General features: G+C 43.2%; 1 protein-coding gene across 1 annotated transcript in view; it reads left to right on the plus strand.

The window, feature by feature from the left end:
• Window positions 1-17002, plus strand: part of tdrd7b (tudor domain containing 7 b) — a 93045-nt gene that overhangs the window by 17250 nt on the left and 58793 nt on the right. Inside the window, exons 4-6 of the mRNA XM_072458603.1 lie at window positions 5135-5345; window positions 13805-13887; window positions 16027-16190. Of these exons, the coding sequence (XP_072314704.1) occupies window positions 5135-5345; window positions 13805-13887; window positions 16027-16190 (458 nt within the window). The remainder of the gene's footprint in view (window positions 1-5134; window positions 5346-13804; window positions 13888-16026; window positions 16191-17002) is intronic.

The raw sequence follows: 17002 nt of genomic DNA on the forward strand, positions 1-17002 counted from the left end.
AATAATTTAAATAAGCTAAAAGAAAGACAATTATTAAAATTCACATGGCCTCATGCCTCAGTTGTCTCCTCTTGAATTCCTCACAGATGTGGCTAAACTTGGCTTGTCAGTTTCTTGTCTTTGTTGGCCCAGGCAACGTGCTCTTTCTATAGTGATGGAAGGAACCGCAACCCCAGTATTGGATACAAACTCCAGAATTATCTTCTGGAGTAAGTACTACCTCGCCTTCTCGAAACCCCGCGAGTCTTAGATTCCTGTGTGAACTAGTCCCAAATGCAACAGATATTAAAAGCAACCATTTGTCTGTGTGTTTTTTGTTTAGCTGTTTCTTCAAAAATGAATGGGTCTATATCACACAGCGCTCTCATTTTGACCCTAAGAGCTGCTTTTACAATATCTGAGTAATATTATTTTGAAGTGATGGTACTCCTACTTCCTTCTCTACTCTTCCTCCTCTCTTCCTGCTCTTGTGAGGAGGCGGGGCAGTGTAGAGTGAGAAAGCTAATATGTGCTAGCTTCAGCTCCGAGCAGCTCCCTCTCCTCCGCTGCAGTCTAGAGACATGCACACGTGCAAGCTCCTAGACTGTACATGCACACTGCTGTCGACCTGACGCACCTGCTGCTCTGAGGCTCAGACACGTATGTGACTATTTTTGTTCCATATGCATGACACAGCATCCATTTACAAACATTTAAAGGTTCAGAGGTAACATTTGTGTTTAAATAACATGGTTGGAGGAGGGCTGTGGCAGTTATGGTGAGTACAGATGTGGTGTCAATCATGGAAACATAGCACTTTGTGCTAAGGTAACTCTCCAGACCTGGAGCTACATTCTGAGGATGCACTGAGGTGATTGCACTCAGGTGACCTCCCTCTTCTTTCTGGTTGTGGTTCTCTTTCCTAATTCAAATAAAAATTGTATTGGACGCAATTAGCATATTACAAAGGCTTCAATTTCTGAAGTGCTGTAATTTAGTAGATTTACAGATATAGATGTGAAGATGTTACTACTATGCATTCAACTATGTAGAGTACAAAAAAACATTTCACCCTGTGCAACTGTATCGTCTGAACGGTCGTATTCAATTAATGGTTGAATGGACGATTTTTTTGGCCCAAATCTGAGTCTCATTTCCTCGTGGCGTGGACTGCCGATTAGTCCTGCCACGCATCAATCATAGAACTCACCTTCCGCTCACCTGCAGCCTCGTCGGCTCGTCCCCAGGAGAGCAGCACGTTTCCGCGTGTCTAAGCGCATGGATCTATTATAATATAGTTCCCTAAGTGTACGGGACAAAATTAGGACGGAGAAAGACTGTTCGAGCTGTCTCTGAAGAGACGGAACTCTACGGGAGATGAGAGATGTGATGCGATCCGTCGTGCTAATAAACAAACTTACGTGTGTGTTCCGCACTGGCATGCGCACTTCCACCTGAGTTCTCAAATCGCCGAAAAATCGTCCATAACTCCTTTAAAGAAAGTCACCCTTTTCCTTTCAGTTTATGTTTATTCAGACCAGACACTCAGATAATAATGCAAACTTAGATAAAAAAGAGAGACCGCTTGAAGCCCGGTGTCCACTGTTGGCCATTACTTTTCTTTGCATGTTAATATCATCCACTCTTCACGTGCAATACTGTAATATAATTAACTCTGGTGCAATCCTCACTGAAGCACTTATTCTGTCCATATGCTGCACTTCATTGTCATAATCATAGCCATAGCCACTTGCTGATTGTTCGTAGGCTTTATTAGACAGGAGAGGAGAGTGTGAAATGGAGGATGAGGGAGAAGGGAGGACATGCAGTAAATAATCGGAGTTGGGATTCAAACTCACCACACTGTGGCCGGCTGCACTTGGAACCTGGCATACGTGTGGCATACATGCCTTTACCACTTCAGCACCATAGCCACTTATTGAATATAATATCATACACTTAAATCCTTTAAATGCTACAGGATTTATATGGTATTCTCTTTCTGTTCTTATACTGTGCGCAACTTTGTGCACAACACTGGAATTTCCCCATTGTGGGACAAATGAATGTTCTCTTATTGTATCTTATTCTGCGTAAAAGCTGCTAACCTTGTACGTTAGATCTGTACAAACATGTTCTGTTTGAATGTTTTTATAACTGAATATCACCTTCAGATGTCCCCCAAGAAAAAATAGTTTTTTTTACCTTTTGTAGCAACTATTTGTTGGTTACAATAATATATTAACAACAAACAATTACAACTTTTACTTTTTCCTTCTTGAAATGACATTACATTGTCATGTGGATTTGTGAAAATGTATGAATGTTCAATGGCGCGCGGGGAAGGAGTGAAGATTATTATGAATACATCGGTTTAATCCCTCATTTGTCCAGGAGTATTCAATTGTAGAAAAATATTCAGTTGTAATGGGCCATAGAAATCCTACTGTTACAGGTCTGCAGCTTCGTCATCACTGATGAGCACCTGATTAGCATCTGACCAGCCCGAACTGATCCCGTTTCATGGGGTCAAAATGCTGTTGTATACTACTGGTAAAAATGTAAAACTTCCATACTCGTCATGCTAAAAGCTTCTTCCCACAAATCATCACTAGCTTGAGCAATGCACTTTAACTATAAGGATCTTTAAAAATCATACTTGTGCTTACTTTCATAATGTCAACATTTTCATGGTACTTTAGTTTTTTATACCTTATGTCCATTGTTTATGTGGTTGTTTTGTGTTGTATTGTGCACTTTGAGCTTTTTTGCGCATGTCTTTCCAATGTGGTCAACTAAACTAAAACTAAACTAATCTGAACCTTAAAACTCCATTTCTGTTTAAAGAGGGATTCTTTTTTTTAAACAGAAATAGCCTCCTTAACTCCTCTTTCAAACCATCTCTTTTGCTTAGAACCTTCACCTCGCTGTCTTCAAAGGAGTGGTTTGTGGCTTTACAGATGAAAATGCATTTAGCTCTGTAATCCTGAATTTGCTGATAAAGCAAATTCTGTGCTGATAAAGTTGTTTGTGAAGTGGCTATTTAGCCTCACCTATGTAATGCTCTTCACAACCCTCTTCACTTTATTGGATAGAATACACTATATCGCTCTTTTTTTGTTCTTAGGATGAACCAGTTTCTGTCTTAAAGTTAAAAATAAACAGGAATGGAAGATTTTCAGACAGTCCAGACACGTAAGGGATAGAGACACCATTCTTTCTTGGTTCTGTCTCCCTTTTGTCCATTTCGTCCTGTTTTTTAGCTGTTTTACCTTTGTTAAGAGCCAAAGCGTGGTAACCACAGGCTGAGAAAGCATTCCTGATGTGTTTTTCCTCCTTCCCCTAATCCTCTGACCCTCTGAGTTGGTGGGCACTTCTTGAGTTCTGTGTTGTCCTGATCACTCCCAGCTTGTGCTGAAGTGGATGGTTAGAGTCAAAGAGTAGGTACCGATCCATGTGTGTAGGTTTCCTTTATAATTCTATTTGTAGTTCCCCATCCTATTCTCTGATAGTGGAACAATCAAGAAAGGCAAAGCAGTTCTCCTTAGCATCTTCACTTGTAAACTCAACGTCCGGGTGCACTGCATTGATATGCTCTGAAAAGGTTTCCTGCTGTTGTTTCTTGAATGTCACAAATTTGTCATTCTCATAGTGATATCAAAGAGGAGGGCCTGGCCGGGCCTTTCTGTGTGGAGTTTACATGTTCCTCCCCGCGTTTGGGTAGGTTTCCTCCGGACTCTCCGGGTTCCCCCATCAACTCAAAACATGAATCAGGTAAAAGTGAACGTAGTCCTGACCAAGCCTAGCACAAAGATCCAGAGATGGGTCCCCGGGCGCTGTCATTGAAGGATGGTTAAAACATGTTTCCCTACTGGGACAATAAAGTGTGCCTTAACCGTATCCTTCTCAAACTGCCCCATGTACAATCTGACCACGATGGAAGAGACAAGGTAGTATCCACTTGCAGTCTCATAATATGAATAATTACCCCGGTATCCCTAATAGCTTTTATTAGAAAAGAAAAGATAACAGTAGTTGAACACTGTCAAGTGTTGTCCATTTAGTTGCATAACCACTTCTAAATTATTGATATTTGATTATTAATGTAAAATGCCCGGAACACCTCCCCAGGGAGGCGCCCAGGAGGCATCCGGAACAGATGCCCGAGCCACCTCAGCTGGCTCTTCTCGACGTGGAGGAGAAGCGGCTCTACTCCGAGCTCCCCCCGTGTGGCCGAACTCCTCACCTTATCTCTAAGGGAGCGCCCAGCCACCCGGCGGAGGAAACTCATTTCGACCGCTTGTATCCGCGATCTTGTCCTTTCGGTCATTACCCAAAGCTCATGACCATAGAATCGACACCTTAACGTGGTGGAGGGGTTTGAGCGCCCGTATGATCCCAGGAGCTATGTTGTCGGGGGCTTCAAGCCCCTGGTAGGGTCTCCCAAGGCAAACAGGTCCTAGGTGATGGGTCAGACAAAGATCGGTTCAGAAGCCCATTATGATGAGTTCATGAACAAGGCCATTTACGTCGCCCAGATCGGCGTCACCGGGGCCCCATCCTGGAGCCAGGCCTGGGATGGGTACTCGATGGCGAGCGCCTGGTGGCCGGGTCTTTCCCCACGGGGCCCGGCCGGGCACAGCCCGAAAGAGCGACGTGGGGCCGCCTTCCCGTGGGCCCACCACCCGCAGGAGGATCCATAAGGGGCCGGTGCAAAGAGATCTGGGCGGCAGTCGGCGGCAGGGGCCTCGACTACCAGATCTCCAGACACAGAGATGTGCATGTGTAAAAACAAAAAAAATGCTTGTTATAGTGTTTTAATTATTTCTACAGTCATCATTCAATTAGACAGGAGAGCCACCTGAGAAACACTAGCCAAAAAGCAAAAGTGTGGTCCTAAGAGGGCAGCTCCGAGTTTGCACATTTACATTACTTGGGGCGCTATAGACTTCAACATTAGACATATAAGTCTGCAGATTTTCTGGGGTATTGGTACTGATTTATAGGGAAAACATTGGATATCTGTCAAGGAAAAAAATAAAAATATAACCAGTTTTAGCGCAATATTGATAGAATTGTTTTTTAATACTGAATTGAGTGTAGCAGAAACAAGCTGAGTCAGGCTGTGTGTTTGTTTGTTTGTGTGTGTGTGCAGCCAAACCTCAGACGTCCCTTCGACAGCCCAGTCATCGCGGCAGAGGAGGAGGAGGAGGAGGAGGAGGGAGAGGAGGAGGAAGAGGAGGCAGAACAGGCCACGGAGACTTCAGAGGTGCCCGGACCGGAGACCCGAGAGATGGACCTCCAGACGGCAGGATAGCGCAGCACAGCACAGCCCACAAGAGAGCGCATGCACCGCCTGGGGACAAGTGAGTGGCATGGTCGGACTGTTTAGAACATATAAAGAACACATATAAAGAACACACACACATACATACATACATACATACATATATATATACATATATATATATACATATATATATATATATATATATATATATATATATATATATCATTCACGTGACGTCTTGTTTCGCCATATTGTCCGTCAGCTGATTGTGTTTACCACTACAAGCCAATTCAATACTGCCGTCTGTCTGCTTCGATTTACAACGAAACACGATTCGAAGAGGCCCAAAACCTCATTAAGGATATCGCACGCTTTACTATAATCAAAATGGTTAAGGTATGTGTGGCAGTCGGGTGCAGCAACCAGGAAGATAAATGGAGAGAAGTTCTATCGGTAACAGAGAAATATCTGTTAACTATTTGTAGTTGAATTGAAATTGTCACTCACTCGCACGGCGGAGGGAGAGGACGCTCGAGCGCGGCGGAGTCTATCGTGTTCTGCGCACGCTGTAGAATTAACATCAGTTTTATGAAGGCCCGTAGACCCTTTGTTCAAAATTTGGACTTGTGAACCATGGGACCAGTGGGCTTGGATCGTAAATGTCCGGGTACGAGATATCTGGAAGAGTCCGTGATTTAGGCATCAAATATGGATCTGAGTTGATTGATCGCAGCTTTTCTAAATATCGACCTTTTGTGTAGCTCATCCAAGGAGTAATCTGAAAGCACCGGGGCCTCCATCATTTACGTTTGAGATCCCTTTCCACGCTCTATCAGTGCATAGGACAGCAATTATTCAACTCCAAATGTGGGATTGTTTTCAGTTAAAGGACTTTGAGCCATAAGATTAATATGACAAGTTTGTGTAGACAATCCCAAACTAATCATGAGAAGGTTAAATCTTTGTGGATTTCTATTTTGGATAATTCCTCTAAAAAATAGTGGGAAATAAATAGTGAGTTACACAGGCCCTTACCATCTGAGATCATGACATCATGAAATTATGGAATAGTAGAAAAAGCTTCAGTTGTAGTCATCTGGACTCAGTTAGAAAAAATAGACGTTTCGACTCTCATCCAAGAGTCATTGTCAATAACAGAATTTAGATCGAGAACTCTGATATTAATACTGTTCTGTGGTAAGACCCGCCCATCGGGCGGAGCCTTCCTGAAGTAGCAAGAGTTGTTTGTTTCAACAGAAACTCCCCCCTTGTATCTACCGAGCTAGCCTATTCAGAATTTTAATGGGCTGTTAGAATCCTCTTTGTCTTTGTGAGACCCTGGCTCAACCACCCTGAGTACCTGATTAGCATCTAAATGTCCTTGTCCTGGTCCTCTACCTTTCCAGGGGTTCAGTATACCATTATAGATACCAGGGAGATTGAATCTTAGCCCTCCATTTCAGTTTAAAGAAGGTCTTTCTTTTTTAACAAAAATAGCTTCCTTGACTCCTCTTTCAAACCATATTTTCTCCCTGCTTAAAACCTTCACCTCACCGTCTTCAAACGAGTGATTAGAGGCTTCAAGATGGAGATGCACGGCACTCTGAGGTCCTGAACTTGTATTTCTTCTGTGCTGATAGAGCCTCTTGTGTAGAGGCTGTTTCGTCCTCAGCCTGTGGTTACCCCGCTTGGGCCCTCAACAGAGTGAAGAGAACCAAGAAGCAGGAAAAAAGGGAAACTGAACAGAGAAGGAAGGTTGTTTCTATCCCTTATGTGTCTGGCCTGTCGGAAAAACTGCAGAGAATTTTTAGACAACACGAAGTCCCTGTTTATTTTAAACCAGGAAACACTTTAAGACAAAAACTGGTTCATCCTAAGGACAAGTTGCCGACTCAAAAACAGAGCAATGTAGTTTACTCGATCCAATGCAGTGAAGAAAGCTGTAAAGAACGTTACATAGGTGAGACGAAACAGCCTCTACACAAGAGGCTCTATCAGCACAGAAGAAATACAAGTTCAGGACCTCAGAGTGCCGTGCATCTCCATCTTGAAGCCTCTAATCACTCGTTTGAAGACGGTGAGGTGAAGGTTTTAAGCAGGGAGAAAAGATGGTTTGAAAGAGGTGTCAAGGAAGCTATTTTTGTTAAAAAAGAAAGACCTTCTTTAAACAGAAATGGAGGGCTAAGATTCAATCTTCCTGGTATCTATAATGGTACACTGAACCCCTGGAAAGGTAGAGGACCAGGACCAGGACATTTAGATGCTAATCAGGTACTCAGGGTGGTTGAGCCAGGGTCTCACAAAGACAAAGAGGATTCTAATAGCCCATTAAAATTCTGAATAGGCTAGCTCGGTAGATACAAGGGGGGAGTTTCTATTGAAACAAACAACTCTTGCTACTTCAGGAAGGCTCCGCCCAATGGGCGGGTCTTACCACAGAACAGTATTAATATCGGAGTTCTCGATCTAAATTCTTTTATTGACAATGACTCTTGGATGAGAGTCGAAACGTCTATTTTTTCTAACTGAGTCCAGATGACTACAACTGAAGCTTTTTCTACTATGGAACACGCCTGGACGAATGAGGGATTACACCGAAATTATGGAATGCAACTCATTTATTTTGGAAAACAAAGGCTTGGACAGTGAACACTGGATGTGGTGGCGAAGGGGAGGAGTCGGAGAGGGGGAAGAGAATGACAATCTTCTGTTGCGCTGGATGGTTGCGTAAACAGTAGAATGATGGAAGAGATACATCATTTAATGAACAGTTTGAAAAGTGATGCCCTGCTCTTGTATCCACTGGGTCAGCGGGCTGTGGGCCGAACAAAGGCTGTGTGTGGGGCCCTGGTGTGAGCGCAGGAGCTCGAGTCCTGCTAATCCCCCTCTGTTATGTGAGGATTAGCCGTGTAAAGCCACACTCTGTGAATCAGCACATCTCTGAGTATGGACAGACTCAACCATACACTGTACACAAGGAGAATGGAACAGGGATCAACAGTTTGTGGAAATATGTTGCAATATATATTTTAACCTGAAGATTGAGCTCACAGTGTACTTTCTTTTCTTTTCACGATAAAAAAAGAAAACAAAGACAGTGTAAAAAAAACGGTAGACAGTCAGCAAATAATACACTTAAAAAAAGAAGAAAAAATCAAGGCAAGACCGTCTGAATGTATTTTTTGTCCATGCTACGATTGTCCAGTATAATGTTGGTCCAGTCCTTGATAATCGAAGCATTTTGTGTCATCCTTTTATTGTGATGGTCTTTTTTGCGGCTGCTAGGAGGATGCACCAGATATAGCTGCTGGTTGTGTCCATGTCAGTCCAGAGGCCCAAATACATAGCTCTGAAATACATTGGGATGGTGTTGTCATAAATTGTCTGTGAGGCATTGTTTTCACTGACTGTTGTCACTTTCCCACTCTTCATCATCCGTGACCTTCTCTTTCCCATTTACCCATAACTTGCTGCCCTGATTGTTAATATATTTGTATAATTTAGATATTAATCGCCTTGAGAGTTCAGTTTATAAACTTTTATGAATGTTTCAGTCAAATAACAAGCTCTTGGTTATGATAACTCCTGTTGGCGTGCTCGTTTACGAAAGAAAGGGCAAGAATCAGAATAGTTAGATACAGTCAAATGTTTAAACCCTGTCAGTACAATTCTAATACAGATAGTCAGATCGCTTACCTCCTGTCCCTAATGAATGTGTCGGCGACAATACTCGGGAGTTCCATGTCCCAAAATATAACAATTTATAACATTTTGATATAGCATTTAAAAATGAGGTCATGCCTCGTGGCTCCCCTCCTCAGCGTTTCTCCACTGCGCGTTGTTTCACACGCAGATGTCCTTGAGGTCTGCAGTTTCTCCGGCACAGGTGTCTGCCTTATCAGAGTGTCTTAGAGGAACAATGGGATATATTAGAGGGGACAGTGGTCACTAATCTCAATTCCATACGTTAGGACAAGATGCAGACAGTGCTCATGATCATGACTGAAGGGACACTTCTTATCCACTGCTCCTCCAGTGCCTCTAGAGTTCGACACATCCAATGTGGGCTGAATGCGAAGATTCCAATTCCACATTCAAAAGAGTGAAAACCTTTCCATTAATATTCCCCTTTAGCAGTACATATCTGCCCTATTTATCATTACATTCAAAACTCTGTTCAAAAACTATTCGGTTTGAAATCAAATTGCCACTCCCCTTCTATGTTTCCCTTTGAATGATGAAAAATAGGATTTTTTATCAAAGAATTGCGTTTTTTATGTTCAGTGTCATTCAAATGCGTCTCCTGTAAATATACAATGTCTAATCCGTCTTTTTAATTTTTGTTAACATTTTCGTTTCTTTGATTGGGTTCAGTATGCCATTCACAAGGATGCTACTTGTCAGATCAGAATCAGAAAAGGTTTATTGCCATTGTCAATGAACAAAATTCTCAAACATAGGAACTTTTCTTGGTGATCGATGCAACATAAAACAATAAAATAATGAACAATGAATAAGTCATAACAATAAGCTATCAGATAAAAAAAAGAAGGCGGGAGGGGGGTGGAGAGGGGGGAGGGGGAGGGTGAGGGGGGATTATGACGCGGTCCTGTGAACACCCCCCGTCAGTTTGGAGATTCGAGGAAAGGAGATAGTCTGTAATATAGCTAAACACTGCGGGAATCAATCAAAAAAACACTCTGGGTACATATATGAAGCACAAATAGCAATGTAAGAAGGTTAAAAGCTCTGAAAAGTCGATGTTGCATGTTATGGGACCTTTAATCGTGCTCGTTAAAAGTCTGAAGGGTGGATTCACGATTCAGGGACTTGCACATAGTCTAATCAAACAAACAATAGTCAATAACTCTTTCGTGTAGTTTATTTATCAAAAAGGCAATCAAAATGGCACCGGAGCAGAAAATCATGCAGGTAAATCACAGGTGATGTTCATATCAGATTTAACGACAGATTCATGCAGGTAATGTTAAACCAGGGTTTTGCCTTGAATAATCAAACGTGTCTATGCTAATCTATATCAAAAAGAGGGAAAATGAGAAGCTAAGGGAGGAGGAGGAGGAGGAGGAACAGCTGAGTTCTACCCAAATCACGCCACAAAAGAACCGCACACTGAGCTCGGCTTACGATTTTGTAGAACTCGGTCCGGCTGGTCCTTGTCCGCGGACGGTATCCGTGGCGATGCAGTGGCGTGGATCTGGTCCGTCTCGTGTGCGTGTCCGCAGGGAAGTCCGTGACGAAGGCAGCGGGGTGGAGCGGTGTGGCCGCGTGCCGCGATGTCCGTGATGCGGGCGGCGCTTGGTGTCCGTGGCGCGGGCGGCGGCGTGGCTTAAAACTGGTCCAGAGTTCCTCTCTTAGCGGTGGAACGCGTTAGCGGCGTGTTAGCTCCTCACGCGGCCTTTACTCAGATGAGAAAGTAGCGCTGATCCACCTTAACGACGTAGATTACTTCAAAAATAGAATAAACGAGGTAGAAAAAGAAAGTCTCTGTCCGTTTCGCGTTTAGCTTAGTTCCAGGTGTTTCCAGGTGTTTTCAGAGTTCAGAGGGCGACGCGGCTGGCCTAGCGTTGTACACCCACTTGTCGGACGCGTGTTGAGACAAAGGAAGGGTCAAAGCTCATCCGTGGAGACGGCTTCAAAAGAGAAAGACAAAGGGAAAAAAAAGACAAAAGAGCATTTCTAGCTCGGAGCGTCGTTTTGTTATCTAGCGCCGTGGGGCATGCTGGGAGCAAAAGGGGCGGGCGCTACTGCGACGACTTCCTGTTTAACAAACCAGTGCAATATAACAAACACATAAAATGACGGCTGGTTTAGCGGTTCTGAACATCTCACTAAATGTTTCTACATTTTCCTGGCCGAGAAAATAAAACTGGAGTAACGTAATTTTGGCAAAAAACATTAAACCCTGTTTTAACATTTACACGTTAAACACTTTGAGCAGTTTGTGCACGTTATTTCTTGAGGTAGATACATTTTATATTTTCTTTCACCTTTTCACGGGTATATTCGGGTTTGAAGCGTCGAGACATAAAACCTTAAACAGTGGAAAATGCATAACACGAGAAAACATGCGGTGTAGGGAGCAGATCCAAACAAACATTCATGACATTATCACATAAAACATAATTTTTCATCGACGGCAGTCTTCCTGTAAGAAATGTTTGTTAGGGGAGAATGTCTTATCACATGAGGAAAGAGAAAAACCCCCATTGTTCAGAGAGGTTTTCCTGTTATCTTGCAGTTGAGGAATTTAACATATTCATTCCCCTACACAGTTGCACAGATATACCTATGTAGTGCAGAAAGTGAACAGTGCAGTGAGTGATTAAATTATGGTTAAAGTGACAGTATTTAAGAAGTGTTCATGAGTCCAACGGCAGAGGGAAAGAAACTGTTCTTGTGACGGGAGGTTCTGGTCCTGGATGGACCGTAACCTCCTGTTTGAGGGGAGTGGCTCAAATAGTCCATGTCCAGGGTGAGAAGGGTCGGCTGTGATCCGACCAGCACGTCCCAGAGCCCTGGAGACGTACAGGTTCTGCAGAGATGGAAGTTTGTAGCTGATCACCTTCTCAGCAGAGCGCACAATGCGCTGTAGTCTCTGTTTGTCCCTGGCTGTGGCTCCAGCGTACCACACGGTGATGGAGGAGGTGAGGATGGACTCAATGATGGCCGTGTAGAACTGGACCATCATCTCCGTTGTCAGATTGGCTTTCCTCAGCTGCCGCAGGAAGTACATCCTCTGCTGGGCAGATTCTTGATGAGGAAGATGATGGCGGGCTCCCACTTGACGTCCTGGGTGATTGTGGTGCAGAGAAAGAGGGAGTCCACAGTGGAGATGGGGGAGTCTGTGATAGTGACGGGGGGCTGTCACAGCATTTGCATGCTGTGACTTTCCTGAAGTCCACGATCATCTTCTGAGCACCAGGACACCAACCGGTCCACCTCCTCCTGAAGACGGACTCATCCCTGTCCGAGATGAGCCTGATGAGGGGGGTGTCATGGCGATGAGGGTGGTGTCGTCCTCCAACTTGATTAGCTTTACGGAGTCGTGGCTGGAGGTGCAGCAGTTTGTGTACAGGGAGAAGAGCAATGATGCCATTGGGTTGATTGTATTGATCGTACCGTTGATAACTCCTGAAGGTTTTTAATCTCTCTGGTAAAAAAAACCAGACATACATACAACAACATACAGAACCATAGGAACACAAAAACAGCTGAAAGGGTAAAATAGAAAACAAAACTGTTCATGCTGGAAACAGGCATCGAACCTGAAAACCTGATCAAGAAAAAGATTGTAAAAGGGAGGGAAGTCCAATCCTAATGAAGGGCCCCCACAAAAACTCTCCAGGCACTAATTTCGGAAAGAACTGGATATTTGACCTCATTAACTCACTGGCTGCTGAAAAGTATTTTCCAATTCCCCACATTTGGCACATCGATGAGTAGATGTATTTAGTGACTAAATACATCTACTCATCGATGTGCCACATAAACTCTGAGAGTTTATGTACAAAAGCAGACAGCCAACATGGAGCATAAAGTCTGATGTTAAAAACAAATAAATCATGTCATCAGTCTCTTCAAATGAACAGAACCATCTCCATCTCTCCTACTCTTCTGGACTCCAAATCTAGGATCTTATTTTTCATATTAGTGTTCTCCGACTCCAGCGTTGTCACCCTGGCTCGCAGCGCCTCCATCTCGGCCCTTACTGTCTGCAGATCGTCCGTATTATCTGAAACAGGCTGCTGGACTTTGTCCCTGCAGGCTTCGGTTAGTCCTCCTGCCTTCAGCTCGGTTGCTACTGCAGCAGATACTGCAGCAGATACGGCCGGGGCTGTGTCAGACAGACACCATATCACGCTGCATTTCGTGTCTTGTTTCGGACATCATGAACGATAATGATAATATGATTATATATATATATATATATATAGATATATTCTCTCCCCCTTCCGATGCAAAGAAGTCGCGAGACTCTCAATCTGGGCCGGCGGGGAAGAACAGCTGATTTCTTCCTCAGGTTTGCTAGCCACGTTAGCCATTTTAGCCATTTTAGCCTCGTTAGCTTTGTTAGCTTGTGCTCGTTAGCTATGTTTGCTTTGGTCCCGTAGTGTAACTTGTTTCTTCCTCGTTTACTCATCTTTTGTTCTTCCTCTTTGGGATTAGGTGGGTCAAACGATGATTTTAAAGCCGAGTTTTGCAACGATGGTGAGAGATGAATCTGTTCAAGGCGCCACCATGACAGCGCACTTTCAGAGAATTGCACATTCAGAGAATTGCATTTTGAGAGAAAGCTGACACTGCTGCTAATTAAACTAATATAAGCTTCACAGAGCATGTTTGCAAGATGTAGGAATAATCGTACAAACTTTTAAAAAAAAAATTGACAATTATGGAAGCAAAAAAGCAGCAGCTACAGTAAAGTTACAGAAGATCCTGAATCTGTATATAGATACGGGTTTTGACTTTCTGTTGCTGAGCATAATTTCAAGCTCCTTTGTTTCTTATGTACAGGTCAGAAAAGAGGATGACTCTGCCCTCGCGCTTTCACAAAGAGGTGCAAGCTCACCTTTCAAAGAACACTCCACAGACAGGCTGTAAGTACAACACACCCCTGCCAGCAGCTGCTTTAGCATGTGAGGAACTGTGCCCCAGATTTGCTCACTTATGCTATATTTGAGAGAGCCCATATTGACCCAGTGATGGTGTTGCACTGGAAGGGTTTTAATTTTACAGAAACTAGATGAAAGGAATGTCTTCAAAAGTGAATAGCCCTTCAATTCCCAATTTATAAAATAGTTGTTGTTTTTTTGACTAGTTTACCAGTGCATAATGCAACTAACATTAACCAAAGCCAATGCATTTTATTTGGAAAGGAAGCAGAAAAATCCAGTTAAATCCAGTGGAGATCATCTTTCTCATCAAAAAATGTACTAAACACACCGCCATGTTTGTTTTGGTTCAGTTGTTTTGCCATCCGCCCAAACCACAATGCTGCTCTGTGATTGGTTACAGGAGAAAGCGGAGGGTTTCTCTTTTTACTTTACTACCATGTATCACAGACACACACTAACGTGGAATTACCGCACTAAACGTATTTTTGTGAATCGCTGAGATCGGCCTCGTGGTTTTACATGTGATGTTTGGGTGACGTCAGTTGCAGAGCGGTGCCTCTGGACCCAGAGCCAGGCCCTGAACATGCAGACGTGCTCCACCGTTAAAATAAGCGTGCCAAAGCTCTCTAAAGTGAAGAGTTTTGTTTCACAGTATGGCATTAAACATATCCGTCTTTGTGCTTGCTGGTGGTGCAATGGTTGAAGGTGTTGCACTATTTGGTTGTTGTCACCTCAGAGCCGTGAATTCACCCCTGGCCATAACCGTTCATTTGCATGTGTATCTTCAAGTCAATTGAAGCCTTCAAACCAGAAAACCTACAGAAAAAAGTTACAGGTTGGATTTTTGGTGAGACAGGCCCAAGTAACAATTTTTTTCACTGTATTTTTGAGCAGTAAAAAATACCTGTAGTTTAATAAATGCACAATGCATAGGTTTAATGCCATTCTGTGGAAAATTCCGGACAAAGCAATTCCATGGAGACTAGCACAAACGTGCATTTTCTGGTATCAAACATATCAAACAGAACAAAATTGTTCTATAAATTACACAAAATAGAATGGAATTGTGTTTCATTCCTTAGTGCTTAACAAGTACTACAGAGACTGTCAAAAAAGTGTTGGAATAAAGATTAGTTGGTATTTACTAAAAATACACCACCACGATTAATGCTGTAGTTCAAAGTGTGTCCTGTAGTGTGACATGAAAAATCCCATTTTTTAAAAGAGTGTCTACAGAGCCGCGGTGTGCGGCCGAAACTGCTAGGCTATTTGACCGCGCCGGGTTAGACCGCGCCGGGTTGGACCGCGCCGGGTTAGTGTCAGGGTTAGGGTTAGGGTTAGTGTCAGGGTTAGGGTTAGGGTTAGGGTTAGGGTCAGGTTCAGGGTTATGGTTAGGGTTAGGGTTAGGGTTAGCCATGAGGCTATATGGCCGTGCCGCGGCTCCTGAAACTGCTGGGCTATTTGACCGCACCGCGGCTCTGTAGCCACGGCCTTTGAAAAGATAGTAACACAAACAACAGAAGGAGCTTATCTGTCTTGTATGCTGCAGGACAAGCTCTGGGCTTCAGGGTTTAAACTACAGGTCAAAATAATTTATAATCATATTCCTACTTGTGTAAACTTGTGTATAAGAAAAGCTGTATTCCCCAAGACAAATGCAATGCTCTAGAATGGGAGAGTTACATGCTTATTATATAACTAACTAATTCGCTCTATAGACATATTAGGTCATTTATGATATTTGACCTCTCCTGTGACCTCTCCTGTCACACTCCAGCACATTAAAATATCTACAATTTAAAGATTCACACACAAAATGATGTCATGCTTGAAACACCTTCCTCACCCTTGTTGTATTTATTTTTAACATTTTGCAACAAAGCGCGTGATAGAAAACACAGAATCAAACGCACACAATAATCTTTAGTCAAAGTCTGTCGGTTTTCCTTATTACCTCCTTTTATTCATCATCATAGTTCATATTTCAAAACAACAACAACAACAAAAATAAATTGATTTGATTTGATTTGATTTCAGTACAGTTTTTCATTGTTTTATGTTATGCTGATTTCTGATTTCCTGTGCATGTGCTTTGTTCCCCATCCCATGTGCACGCTGCAGACAGAGGGCCCACGCGGGTCCAGAGCCGCCTCAGGGAAATCCTGATCAAGTACAGCAATGGATTCTGGGTGTCCAAGCTCCCTCAGATCTACAGAGAGCTCTACAAAGAGGAACTGCCCACCACAGCCCTGAGAGAGCTGGAGACGTGGACCCACATCTGCACGGTATCCTTCTTAAGTGTAAAATATGCATAGACAGGATCAACTTGAATTGAATTGTCCTTTTTAATCATTAGGCAGCTGTAATGTATAAAAAAGGTTTACGGTGAGTAAATGGGAAACTACTTCTGGTTTATCATCGGCAGTGTTGGCTAGCATTACTTTTAAAAGTAACTCTGTACACTACCTCGTTACTGCCCTGGAAAAACTCTCTCTTCTCTGCGGCTGGGAACCAAACCTGGCTCTGGGATTGAATCAGGAGGCGAATGTGTCACTGAGTTGAAAAAGTAACTTGGGGAGTACTATATTACATGGGTGCACAAAACAAATCCTTTATGAGATTTTAAAGATGGGCTGCAGAGTTATTTGTAATTGTGCTTTCAAGTCACCGTCGGCCGTTAGTATCCAAGTCTTAATATATTCAGATACTGTTGATAAAAAAATAAACTATTATTTAAAAGAATTACGCTCTTTTGCTGCTGCCGTCTTTTTGCCTTCCCATAACCTGTAAATGTGACGTCACTCCGGGACATTGTCTGGCCAACACAGAGGACATTTACACTGAAGTGGACAGGGATAGCGAGCAAAATACGAGTGAATCCTCGTCAAGTGAGAGGATTTCAATGAATGACGAACAGCATCCAGTTGAAGAACAGGTCCTGCAGGTGCTGCCTCATATATTTGAGCCTGACGCCTCGTCAGACAATGAAAATAGAGCGGATGAGAATGATGAGTAGACGAGAATGACTTGCCGTGGTGTTGCACCAGAATATCCACAGCGCGGCGAACACCGGAATCAGTGTTTCCATCACGGGTCG

Source organism: Eucyclogobius newberryi, unplaced genomic scaffold (assembly GCF_026437365.1).
Source record: "Eucyclogobius newberryi isolate DKJ021-1_F unplaced genomic scaffold, fEucNew1.0.hap1 SCAF_22, whole genome shotgun sequence".
Lineage (NCBI taxonomy): Eukaryota > Metazoa > Chordata > Actinopteri > Gobiiformes > Gobiidae > Eucyclogobius > Eucyclogobius newberryi.